The sequence below is a fragment of the Peromyscus californicus genome, unplaced genomic scaffold (genome assembly GCF_007827085.1).
Source record: "Peromyscus californicus insignis strain IS unplaced genomic scaffold, ASM782708v3 Scaffold_20__1_contigs__length_68692818, whole genome shotgun sequence".
Lineage (NCBI taxonomy): Eukaryota > Metazoa > Chordata > Mammalia > Rodentia > Cricetidae > Peromyscus > Peromyscus californicus.
Window position 1 is genome coordinate 49,814,983 of NW_026294503.1, and position 13,158 is coordinate 49,828,140.

Below are 13,158 nucleotides of genomic sequence, written 5' to 3' on the forward strand. Positions count from 1 at the left end.
CCTTACTTTTCTTTTTAGATAATGATTCCTATTAATTCATCTTAATATTTTAATATCTGCCTTGAAATACCCTGTCACAAATATTTTCCCCTTTCCTTTCCTAGAAAGAGCTAAAGAAACCATAGCACGAGCAGTTAAAGACATCACATATTGTATTTTTGGCTAGATACCTCCACTTCAATGATGTCCTCCAATGACCCCAGCGCAAGACTTATCTCTATGTCCTGAACTTTGCAATCCAGCAGCAAGTTATGCTTCTCTAGTAGCTTCTGTTCCAAAGAACCCTGAACGATTACAACTTCTTTCTGTAATTTTCCCACTTCCCTGTAAATACAGGCATGAATGACTTTACTCATTATGTAATTATACCAAAGAATAACATGTTACATTATAAACATACACAAAAATGTTACTTTTTTTTGTTTTGTTTTTTGAGACAGGGTTTCTCTATGTAGCTTTGCGCCTTTCCTGGAACTCACTCTGTAGCCCTGGCTGGCCTCAAACTCACAGAGATCCACCTGGCTCTGCTCCCGAGTGCTGGGATTAAAGGTGTGTGCCACCACCGCCTGGCTGAAAATGTTACTTTCTTATGAGAGCTCCAAGTGCCAGTTCCTGAATTACACATTATCACTCCTGAGAAAGAGTATCAATGTATGCATTTGATCTAAGAGAACATTTTTCATAGACATTTCTTTAATCAGAGATAGCAAAGACCCTGCCTTCCTTCAGTTATTTTAATTATTTTTCTTGAAACAAGGTTTTGCTATTTAACTCCTGTTGACTCCAAACTTTTTATTATCTTGCTTCCAACTCCCAGTTGCTGGGATTACAGGTGTGTCTCCATATCCAGCCCCCAAAAAACTTTATTTTTAAATCTGTACAATTGTCACCCTGCATTTCCTCTTCAGATAGGCTGTGTATTTTAGAATCTTAAACTAGGAGAATGTCTCTTAGCAGATAGATACCAGATCAGTTATTGCATCCCTGACAGCTTGGTTTCCATCACTCACAGAATGCCTTAAGTGCAAGTGGGGGACTGAAAGTGGGGTATGAGTGTTAACACTAAGTCAACAAGGACCTTTAAATTGCATCAGAAAATGGACAAAAAGAGAAAAAGAAAACAAAAGAGAAGAGATCAGGATACACGGGGAGGTGGAGGAAGATGAGTGGTTTTCAAGAGTGTAAAGAGAAGCAGAAACAACTCTGCTGAAATGAAATACAAGAGGCAAAATCTCAAAGCACTGAAGGTCTCTAGATAGTAAGGAAAATTATGACAGGCCAAGGGTTGAGCAAAGAAAAGTGACAGGACAGCAGATGTCATTTTGACACAAATCAGGTGATTCAAGGTACTGATTGTCCTCATCGTGATGGCACATATACTTATCAGGTACCAGATACTGCTTTAAATGCAGACATAGACAAGAGGGAATCCCTGAATGACAGGAAAATACCAGTATCAAAAGAGATTCAGAGTAAAGGACTACACAAGGGTTCAGTTTTCAGCTGCCAAAAAGAACTTCACTTGTTTTCTCCATGTTTAGAACATCTGGAAGATGTTATCTGGGACCAAGAGCAACAAAGAGTAAACATTCAAACAAGTTTAGATAAGAAATATCAAACTGGAAGTATAAGTTTAGAATATTAGCCATGTCTTTCAAACTGAAGTATTACCTATCAACAGCCAGAAATTTCTTGCGTTCCTCTTCAATTTGAGTATGAATTTTCTCAATGTTGGAACTCTGAGTGGCAAACACTTCCTTAATTTGTTCTTGCTTTACCATGAGTTCATCCACGCCTTTCAGACATTCTTCTTCAGTCTGAACAGAGAAAATTTGTGTGTGTGTGCGTGCATAAAACATTTTGTATTAATACAAAAAGGTTCTGCTATTATCTGTAAAAATACCTACTCATCCTAAAAAGAAAGCCCCTTAACCCATGTGCTCAGATTGTGACCCTTTTATCCTATAGATTTTGGAAGCTAGTAATCATTTCCTATTTTTGTCTTTCCTTTTGAATTCTCTTCAACCTGCTGCCACCTGACTTGTGTTCCATTTGTCCAGGGGAAGTGCTCATGAGACTATAAAATGCCAGCCTGTCTTAACAGTTTTCATCACTTCTTCCTTCTCATAGTGCTGGGCTTCTGTACTGCCTCCTCTTCTGTCTTTCTTCCTAAAATTTCTGAATTTTCTAGAATCCCAACTGTTTCTCCATTGCACCATGCTCTCCACCTCCCATAGTCTCAGCCCTTGTCATATGCTTTTAATTTGCTCTACAAACTAGGAATTCCTGCCATACATGGAACATATCAGTAATCTAGCTCTCAGGAGGCTGCGACAGAATTTTGAGTTTGAGACCACCATGGCTATATAGTGAAACTGCTTCTGAAAACAGAGCAAACCATAACTCAACCAGTAATTCTGAAGTCTGTAGTTCCAGTCAAGAATTCTCTTGTCATCTACATGCTTGAGTCCTCTCTGCCACGGCTTTCTCTCTTCCTACTTAACATCAAATAACGCATCAGTTCTGTTCGTTTTACTTTAATGTTTCTGAAATATGTTGCCCCCATCCCAATGAGGCACCCTTGGGTGCTCAAAAAAATTGCTACTCAATGAAAGAAGTCATAACGTCAACAAAGTGGTACTTCAGCCACCCATAATAAATTACCTTCTTTAGGTTATCAATGTCTTCTCTGCCTTTCTGGATAGTCATTTTTAATGTGTCGATCTTATTCAGTTTCTTCTTAAGCTGATTTCGACTATATTCAAGCTGAATATTAAGCCGAGTTTTTTGTTTTTCAAACTCTAATCTAGTATAATAAAATCAATCAATATAAGTGGTAAGAAAAGTACGTTGATTCTTTTAACTTTTTTCCAGATTAAAAAATTATGTGTATCTGTGGGTTTATGTGTACCACATTTGTACAGATGTCCACTGAAGCTAATGGGCATCAGATCCTTGAAACTGGAGTTACAGGTGATTGTGAGCTGCCTGATATGGGTGCTAGGAACCAAACCTGGATCCTCTCCAAAAGCAGCAAGTGCTCTTAACCACTGAGCCATTTTTCTAGTCCCTTTTAATTTTTTTTCTTATAGGAAATTTCAAAAATAAAAGTAGAATGAATGCTATAATGAACCACATGCAACTTACCCAATTTAATAATTATCAATTCATGTTTACTCTTGTTTCACCTACAACACCATTCAAAGCTACTGGACTGTCTGAAGCAAATAGCAGATACTAGGTAATTTCATCAATAATGCTGTATGAAAGTGATTGTTAATTCATAACCACAAACTACTATACCCTAAAAATATAAAAATGTTCTTAAAATAATCACTGTCATTGCCAAATTTTCTAACACTATATTAAAAAGTTTGGTTGTTTGCATTAGGATGTGTATATTGACAGTTTCCTTCTTTCTTTCCTTCTTTTCTTTCTTTCCTTTTCCTTCCTTCCTTTCTTTCTTCTTGTTTTTTGAGACAGGGTTTCTGTGCAGTCCTGGCTGTCCTGAAACTCAGTCTATAGACCAGTCTGGCCTAGAACTCACAGAGATCCACCTGCCTCTGCCTTCCAAGTGCTGGGAATAATGGTGTGCATCACCACTGCCCAGAGATAGTTGATAGTTTCTTAAACCTTTTATAATATAAATTATCTACTCACTTTTTCTTTAAGTTATAATCTATACATTTATTCTTAGTCTTTGTGAATAGCTATTCATACATAAACTTCAAGGTTGGGAAATTAAGAAGTTCCTGACACTTTCTTTTTCTGACAGTTCCATAAACTCCTGTCAATTAGATGTCAGTTGGGTATGTCAGTGCATATCTGTAATCTCAGCACCTTGGAATGGAAGCAGGAGAATCATAAGTTTGAAGCCAGCTTGAGTTACATTTGAATAATTCAGTGTTTGATATGTAGACAGCTTACATACTATAAACTCTTATCTTTAAAAGGTACAAAAAGAAAAGTAAATCAAAATAAGTACTAGGAAAGAAACAATAATAGACATTAATAACATAGAAACAAACACCTCACAGAAAAAAAAAATCAATGGAACAAAGAGGCACTCTTAGAAAGGATATGTAACACTGAGGTACCTTCAGCATGATAACAAGAAAAAAGAGAAATGACAAATCACCAATAAAAGTACATGAGTAAAGATGCTACGGATTTTAAAAAGTATATTTAAATAACTTTATGTCAGTAAGTTTGACAACTCATAAAATACACAAAGTTCATGAAAGACACAAATCACCAAAGCTCACTCAAGAAATATATACTGTAGACTGAATGATGAATAACCCTGTATTTATTAAAGACACTGGCAGTAAAAACCTTTCCATAAACATGTAGGTAGCCAGCAGGGTGGTGGTGGCACACGTCTTTAATCCCAGCACTAGGGAGGTACAGGCAGGCGGATCTCTGTGAGTTCGAGGCCAGCCTGGTCTACAGAGGGAGATCCAGGACAGGCTCCAAAACTACACAGAGAAACCTTATCTCGAAAAAACTGAAAAAAAAAAAAAGTTAAGTAGCCAATTAGGAAGACACTCAATTCTATTCAGTCTCCTCCAGAAGTAAGTAAGAGACCTCACAGCTTAAGTTTAACATTACCTTGATGCCAAACACTACAATGATATAAACAAAACAAAACTACAGGTCATTATACTTAAAAGAGACAAAAAAATTCTCAACAAAATTTTAGTGAATCCAAAATATTTGAAAATGATAGTTCATGATGACTAAATTGGGCACATTTTATGTATGCAAGGTTGTTGAACATTTGAAAATCAATGTAATTTATTACTGAAACTTAACGTATCTTTAGAACTCTAATTATATAAGGATCTAAATGGTTACCAGAGAAAGTATTTAAAAATTCAACATTCACATATGGTAAGAATTTCCATGAAGAATTCCTCAATTTGACAAAAGTATCTTAACATTTATATACATTATACATTACTGTAGAAGTCTGAATGCTTTTCCCTTAAGAATGAATATGTCTGTTCTCTCACCATTTTATTCATTCTGAAGATAGTGCAACAGGCAAGAAAAAGAAAAAAATACTAACTAGTCAGGAAGAAACAAAACATTTTATTTACTGAGAATTATTATTCTCTCTCTCTTTTTTTTCTTTTTGGTTTTTTGAGACAGAGTTTCTCTGTGTAGCCCTAGCTGTCCTGGAACTTGCTCTGTAGATCAGGCTGCCCTCGACCTCACTGAGATCTGCCTGCCTCTGCCTCCCAAGTGCTGGGATTAAAGGTGTGCACTGTCAGGGACCAAACATGGACCATGGAAAAGTACTAGCTAGGCCAGAGAACAAGCCCCTGCCCTAAACCAGATGTCCCCAAAGATAAAGAACAGGTCAGGTAGGTCAGGTAGCATAGTAACAGAACAATGGGCCCTGACCAGTGACCTTACCACCTAGCACAACATCCTGTAGCCTCACGACTTGCACGTCTCCCTTCAACTGCATGTACGGCACGTTGTGCACCCCTTCCCTCTTTCCTGCTCCCTTCCCCTCCCATGCTATATAAGCCATGCTGAGGAGAATAAAATTTGCAGCTTGATCAGAACACTGTCTTGCTGTCTTCTTTCGTTTCTCCCCGTCCCTTTCATTCTGTCCCGCAGGTGGGTTGCCCCCGTTGACACCCCGCTGGCCGTGGCAGTGCACCACCACCTCCTGTTGAGAATATGATTCTCTACATAGAAACTCTAAAGAAATCTGTCAAAGGGCTAATAGAACTAATGTGTTTAGCTAAGTTTTAAGATACAAGGTAAGTTTAAGGAAAACTAATTTTATTTCATTAAGAAGTTTTATAATTTATGATTTGTGTGTGTGTGTGTGTATGTATGATATGTGTGTAGAAGCACATATGCCATAGTGCAAGTGTGGTCAATAGACAACTTTGTGAAGCTATTTTCTCCTTGAACCTTTCCAAGGGTTCTGGGGCTTGAACTCAGGTCACAAGGCTTCATGGCAAGTGCTTTACCCATAGAGTCATCTTGCTGGAACTACTTATATTTCAATATACTACCAACATACAATTTTAACCTGAATTTAAAAACAACTCAATTTGCAAAAGCACAAAGATATGAAATGCTGAGGAACATATGTCATGAAATAGGCACAAAACTGAACTTATATACTGAAAACTAAAGACCATTAATGAGTGAAATTAAAAATGACCTAAAATAGACAATGTGTTTGTCGATCAGTGTTTAGTTGTTAATTCTTCCTAAGTTGACCTCTAAATTTAGTAGGATCCAAATAGAAATCTCACAAGTTCTTTTTAAGAATATGTGGTGGTTTGTAAGAAAATGGCCCCCATAGGGAGTGACACAATAAGGAGGTGTGGCTTTATTGGAGGTGTGGCCTTGTTGGAGGAAATGTGTCACCATGGGGGGGCGGGGGCAGGTATTGAGGTCTCTTTTGCTCAAGCCACACCCAGTGTGACACACAGACAGACACCTGTGGATTAAGAAGTAGAACTCTCAGCCGGGCGGTGGTGGCGCACGCCTTTAATCCCAGCACTCGGGAGGCAGAGCCAGGCGGATCTCTGTGAGTTCGAGGCCAGCCTGGACTACCAAGTGAGTTCCAGGAAAGGCGCAAAGCTACACAGAGAAACCCTGTCTCGAAAAACCAAAAAAAAAAAAAAAAAAAAAAGAAGTAGAACTCTCAGCTTCTTCTCTAGCACCATGTCTACCTGCATGCCTCCGTGTTCTCCGCCATGATGGTAATGGACTAAACCTCTGAAATTGTTTTCCTTTATAAGAGTTGCTGTGGTCAAGGTATCTCTTCACAGCAACAGAAACTCTAAGATAGAATAGCAATTGAAAAATTGATTCTAAAACCTATGGAGAAATGTAAAGGACTTAGAACAAGAAAAAGGGTCATGACTCTTTTCCACCATTGTACTCTTAGCCCCTAGGAAGGGTACCTAGCACATGTACAGTAAATACAAGTTGAATGAATGAAGGAGATATGAAAGTGTTACAGAGATTAATAGAAAGACTGTAGGCCAAATGTTGATAATTTTGATTTGAAAAACATTTTCTCTCTTTTTGGGAGGAAGGTGGGTGGGGAGACAGAGTCTCTCTTATGGAGCCCTGGATGTCCTGGAGCTCACTATGTAGACCAGGCTGGCCTCGAACTCATAGAGATCCACCTGCCTCTGCCTCCTAAGTGCTGGGATTAAAGACATGTGCCACCATACCTGGAAACATTTTTTCTCAAGGACATGTATTACTTTTATATTTCAATGTATTTGAAAAGATGATACATCCATGTGGTACAAAATGCAAAAGATGTAAGATAAACAAAAATTAAAACTTCTGTTTTTCATGTTGGCTTTCCTGAGGCAGCCACTGACCATTTCTAAACACAAATGGTACATGCCCTCCAGGGTACCATTTGTCTACTGATTTTCTTTATTTGTTTGCCATATAATGTAAGTTTTTCCATATATTTGTATTTCATTTATTTGGGTTTTATTTGCTTGTTTGTTTTTTTGAGACACAGTTTCTCTGTGTAGCTTTGGCTGTTCTGGAACTCACTCTTTAAACCAGGCTGGCATTGAACTCACAGAGATCAACCTGCCTCTGTCTCTTTAGTACTGGGATTAAAGGCAGGTGCCACCACTGCCCAGCTTATTTTTAAATGTTTATTTATATGTGCTTGTCTCTGTGTGTAATCCATGTGCATGTGGATGCCTACAGGGGCCAGAAGAGGGTGGTGAATACCCTGGAGCTGAAGTTACAGATAGTTGTAAGCCCTCCAACACCAGTGCTGGAAACTGAACACTGGTCCTCTGCATCAGCAACCAGTACAGTGCCCTTAACTTTGAATGATTTCTCTAGCCCCAAGAGATTAATATTACAAATTCTCTTATGACACATTCTACTATTTTTATATTTGTACTTTTACATTAAGAGGTTTTTTTTTTTTTGTTTGTTTGTTTTTTAATTTTTGAGACAGGGTTTCTCTGTGTGACAGTCCTAGCTGTTCTGGAACTCAATTTGTAGACCAGGCTAGCAGGGTTTCTCTGTGTGACAGTCCTAGCTGTTCTGGAACTCAATTTGTAGACCAGGCTAGCATGGAACTCACAGAGATCTACTTGCCTCTGTCTCCCAAGTGCTGGAATTAAAGGCGAGCACCACCACAGCCTGACAACATGATTTATTACAAAAGTACAACTTTTGCCTGGTCTACAGAGTGAGTTCCAGTACCACTAGGACTGTTACACAGAGAAATCCTTTCTCGGGGTGGGGGGAGGGGAGTACTTTTGTCCACTGACATTACATATCAAATCCCTCCTTGTAGATGTATTTCCGGACTCTACTTACGAGCTAGTTCCTCATGGCTTATACTATGTTTTAAAATTTGGGAATTGGGGGCTGGAGAGATGGCTTAGTGGTTAAGAGCTCTTGCTGCCCTTTTAAAAGAAGGCTGAGTTAGGTTCCCAGCACCCACACTGGGTGGCTTCTAATTGCCTTTAACTCCAGCTCCAGGGGTTCTGACACTCTCTTCTGTCCTCTAGAATGTCTCACACATTTGCATATAGCATAAATACAGACATTCACATATAAACTTGAATCTCTAAAATGAAATAAAGTACAACGTGGGAGTTCTAGTCCCACTACTCACTAGTTTCCTTCATATTTTACTTGTCTACTTCCTATGTGAACTTTAGAATCAGCTTATTTAAATAAAAAAAAACATGTCTATATAGGTGGTGTTTAAACTACAGATTAACTTAGGAAGAAATTAACTTCTTTATAAAGAGAACTGGTATGGCTTTCCTTTTTGTTCTGGTTTCTGTTAGGTTTCTTGGTAAGAAACTGAAGTTTTACTAGCTTCTCCATCCTCTGTAGTACTGAGGATCAAACCCAGGCAGGGCCTTATGTATCAAATGTGATCAACTACTGTACTGTAAGTTTACCATTACTAGCTATTTCTTGTTGAACTGAAATAAAGCCCACCTCAAGCTTAATTCCTTTATATTAGGGAATAGTTATTTTTATGTGTATACCAATACTGCTTACCAATTTTTAAATAAAAATACCTTTTTTGATCGTTTTCTTGCTGCTGTTTAACATGTTTGTCCTCAAATTCACGGATATTTTCCACACCAATTTCTTCACAGAAGTCTTGGAATATTTCATCTTCCACCTTTTAAATTATTTTAAAACAACTGATTTAATAACCATTTTTAAAAATACATAATCAGTGTTATCATATTTCACTTTTAGCTTTTCCTGAATTAGGTCAAAAGCTAATCAGTGCATTCAGCCCAGTGCTTTCTCGTCCTTATCTCCATAAACTATGCTCATATTATTTTCAAAGTTCTTATTCAGAAAACATGAATACATGAAAAAGCTTATGAACTGGCTTTATTAAATGGTATTACTAATGGTCTGATAAAAGCTTTAGAGATTCTATGTTCTTTAGCCCTGCTAAAATATAATGTTCTATGTTAAGAAAAAAACATGTATCCTTTATATGAGTAAGATGAAACATCTTGGACAATAAAAACAACTCAGGATTAGAGCACAGAATCAGTAATAAATTCCAAAAAACTGGCATAATCTCAATCCAACAATAGTATCCAGCCTCAAATACAATAGCATTTTAATAGTAAGTCATGTTAAAAACTTGTAGATTTCAAACACAAATGTGGTAAGACTGATACAGCAGTAAGTAACATTAATGCCAGTAGATAATCAAAATCATGGGAAACTACAGAGGTCCATGATCCTCTGTACTGGTAGATCACACTTTGATATTATGCTCTGTTCTGGGCATGAACAAATAACAATATCCAAAGGATGATTTTTCCGAGCTAATCTTGAATCCACAGTTGTGTGTACATAGCCAAGAAGCCCTAGCTCTGGTCTAGAACTATATTCTATAAGCCATTTAGTAACAAGTGTAATATTTATTACCTTATCTATCTTATCTTGCAATTCTTCAATTTTTTGTTGCTGCTTGTTGATTCCTTCATTCAGCATAGTACACTGAGAATCAATATTCAGCAATTCACTTTGTAGCTGAGATTGCTCCTAATAAGAAAAAAATTCTGCTTAATAATATGACTATTTTATTTTTATACAGTAAGGCTAAAAACATGATAGATGTCTTTTACAATTAATGAAGAATCGTTAGCTACAACAGATTCTGGTACAGCCAGATAACATGATTAAATACTATAGAAATCATCAGGGACTGTAACAAAATCTTAAACATGGGATAAAGTATTTACAATTACTTAACGTTATGTAAATATCCATTTGGGGAGGGGCAGGGTTTTTCTGTGTAGCTTTGGCTGTCCTAGAACTCCCTTTGTATTAAAGGTGTGTGCCACCAAAACCTGGAGTAAATACCATTCTTAAAATTCTATGTTGTAGCTGGGCGGTGGTGGTGCACACCTTCAATCCTAGCACTTGAGAGGCGGAGGCAGGTGGATCTCTGTGAGTTTGAGGCCAGCCTGGGCTACAGAGTGAGTTCCAGGAAAGGCACAAAGCTACACAGAGAAACCCCATCTCGAAAAAACAAAAACCAGAAAATTCTATGTTGTGATACAAATTTCCACCAAACTTTAGACAAGTCTACATTACCCGGTAAAATGCAGCAAGATGCTTCTTTTTCATTGTCTCTAGTTCATTTTGTGAATACTTGAGTCGTGTATTGGTTCCTTGTACTAAAGTCTGTATTTGTTTCAGATCTGTTTCCTTTCGGAGTGTCTTCATTAACCCCTAAACAGAGAAATGTGGGAACATTTTACAGTGGAAAAGCACTTTTACTATTCAGTGCTTTCATAATAAAGACTCACTGATTTTGCACACAATCATTCAACAACTTCTTCCGATAAGAGATATGGTCTGGGGAATGTAGAGATGTCTCAGTGGTTAAGAGCACTGACTGCTTTTGCAAATAACAAAGTTCAATCCCTAGCACTCACATGGTAGCTCACAATCATCTATAACTTCAGTTCCATGTGGTGGTATTGTGTTCTCCAAAATATTGTGTACCCTGATAAACTCATCTGGGGTCAGAGAACAGAAAAGCCACTAAATACTTAGGACAGGCAGTGGTAGCACACGCCTTTAATCCTAGCATTCCAGAGGCAGAAATCCATGTGTTCAAGGATACAGCCAAGCATGGTGACTCACGCCTTTAATCCCAGGGAGTGATAGTAGAAAACAGAAAGGTATATAAGGCGTGAGGACCAGAAACTAGAAGCATTTGGCTGGTTAAGCATTTAGCTGGTTAAGCTTTTAGGTTTTGAGCAGCACAGTTCAGCTGAAAGTCATTCGGGTATGAGGACACAGAGGCTTCCAGTCTGAGGAAACAAGATCAGCTGAGAAGTTGGCCAGGTGAGGTTAGCTGTGGCTTGTTCTGTCTCTCTGATCTTCCAGTGTTCACCCCAATACTTGGCTCAGGTTTGATTTTATTAATAAGAACTTTTGAGATTCATGCTACAGTTCCAGGAGATCCAATGCCCCCTTCTAACCTTTGCAGGCATCAAGCACTCAGGTGGCACAGACATATGTGCAGGCAAAACACTCATACACATAAAAAGGGGTGGGGTGCTGGAGAGACAGCTTGGTAGTTAAGAGCATTGGATATTCTTACAGAGGACCCTGATGTTCAATTCTCAGCACTTACAGGGTAGCTCACAACTGTATAATTGAAGTCCCATGGAGTTGCTGATGACCTTTTCTGGCCTCCATGGGCACTGCATGCATGTGGTACATTCAAGCCAGAACACTCCCCTTTTCTATATATATGTATATCATATATTTTATCACATAAAGTAAAAATAAAAGACTGGGTATGTAAGTACATTTGTCATCTGGAGTAAGGTAGCATACAACTTCCACAAAAACTAACAAACTTCCCAACAGAAAAGACAGGAATGAAAAGTGAAAAACAATGCTAAACAACACACCTGTCTTTATATCTCAAGTATTGGTGTTTTATTTCATGCAAGACATTTACAGTGAAACTGACTGGTCAAAGATTTATTGTTTTTTGTTTTTTTTTTGAGACAGTTTCTCTGTGTAGCTTTGGAACCTGTCCTGGAACTCGCTCTGTAGACCAGGCTAGCCTCAAACTCACAAGAGATGCCTCTGCCTCCCAAGTGCTGAGATTAAAGGCGTGAACCACCACCACCACCACCACCACCACCACCACCACCTGACAGTATTATTGTTTTTATTTATTGTCTGTAAGCAGTGGATGAATGTTCTTTCCCTTACATTTCACTAGAACTATGTATTGAAATTTTCAAGACTTATTTTAGTATATGTGCTGCCGAAGCGAGCACATTCAAGACTTATTTATAAGAATAAAGCAATCTCAATTTGTATACTATCACGAGCATGTCCTATTTCCTGACCATATGGGTGTTGTATTTCAGTCACTAATAACTGTGTGTGTGTGTGTGTGTGTGTGTGTGTGTGTGTGTGTGTGTGTGTGTGTGTGTATAGATTTCATGTGTGTGCAGTGCCTGTGGAGGCTGGAAAAGGGCATCAGATCTCCTGGTGCTGGAGTTACAGGTGGCTATAAGCGGCTCAACGTGGGTGCTGGGAAACAAACTCAGGTCTGCTATAGCAGCAATATCTCTTAACTGTTGAGCCATCCTGTATCAGTCAGGGTTCTCTAGAGTAACAGAACTTATAGAATGATTCCTACATATAGAGAGAAAGGATTTATTAGAGTGATTTATAGGTTGTGGCCCAGCTAATCCAACAATGGTTACCCATGAATGGAAGTTTCAAGAATCCAGTAGTCATTCAGTCCATGAGGCTGGATATCTCAGCTAGTCTTCAGTTTATGCTGGAATCCTGAAGTAGGCCCTAATGCCAGTAAAGGAATGAACTTGCCAGCAAGAGTGAGAGCAAGTTGGCAGAGTGAGTCTTCCCTCTTCCATATCTTTATATAGGCTTCCAGACGATGTGGCCCAAATTAAATATGGGTCTTCCCACCTCAAAGATCCAGATTAGAAGTGGATCTTCCCACTTGAAATTAAGCAAAAATCCCTCACATGTGTACATTCCCTTTTTGAGTTTTAGTTAATTCTAGGTGTAGTTAAGTTGACAACCAAGAATAACCATCACAAGTCCACCCCTTGTGAACTTGACACAATCATATCT

At 38.3% G+C, this 13,158-nt stretch overlaps 1 protein-coding gene across 1 annotated transcript in view; it reads right to left on the reverse strand.

Annotated features, from left to right (window-relative positions):
• Positions 1 to 13,158, reverse strand: part of Smc1b (structural maintenance of chromosomes 1B) — an 81,240-nt gene that overhangs the window by 25,656 nt on the left and 42,426 nt on the right. The window contains exons 13-18 of the mRNA XM_052748539.1: positions 10,618 to 10,755; positions 9,946 to 10,062; positions 9,066 to 9,172; positions 2,665 to 2,806; positions 1,672 to 1,817; positions 171 to 324 (exon numbers count right to left, since the gene is read on the reverse strand). Coding sequence (XP_052604499.1) covers positions 171 to 324; positions 1,672 to 1,817; positions 2,665 to 2,806; positions 9,066 to 9,172; positions 9,946 to 10,062; positions 10,618 to 10,755 — 804 coding nt within the window. The remainder of the gene's footprint in view (positions 1 to 170; positions 325 to 1,671; positions 1,818 to 2,664; positions 2,807 to 9,065; positions 9,173 to 9,945; positions 10,063 to 10,617; positions 10,756 to 13,158) is intronic.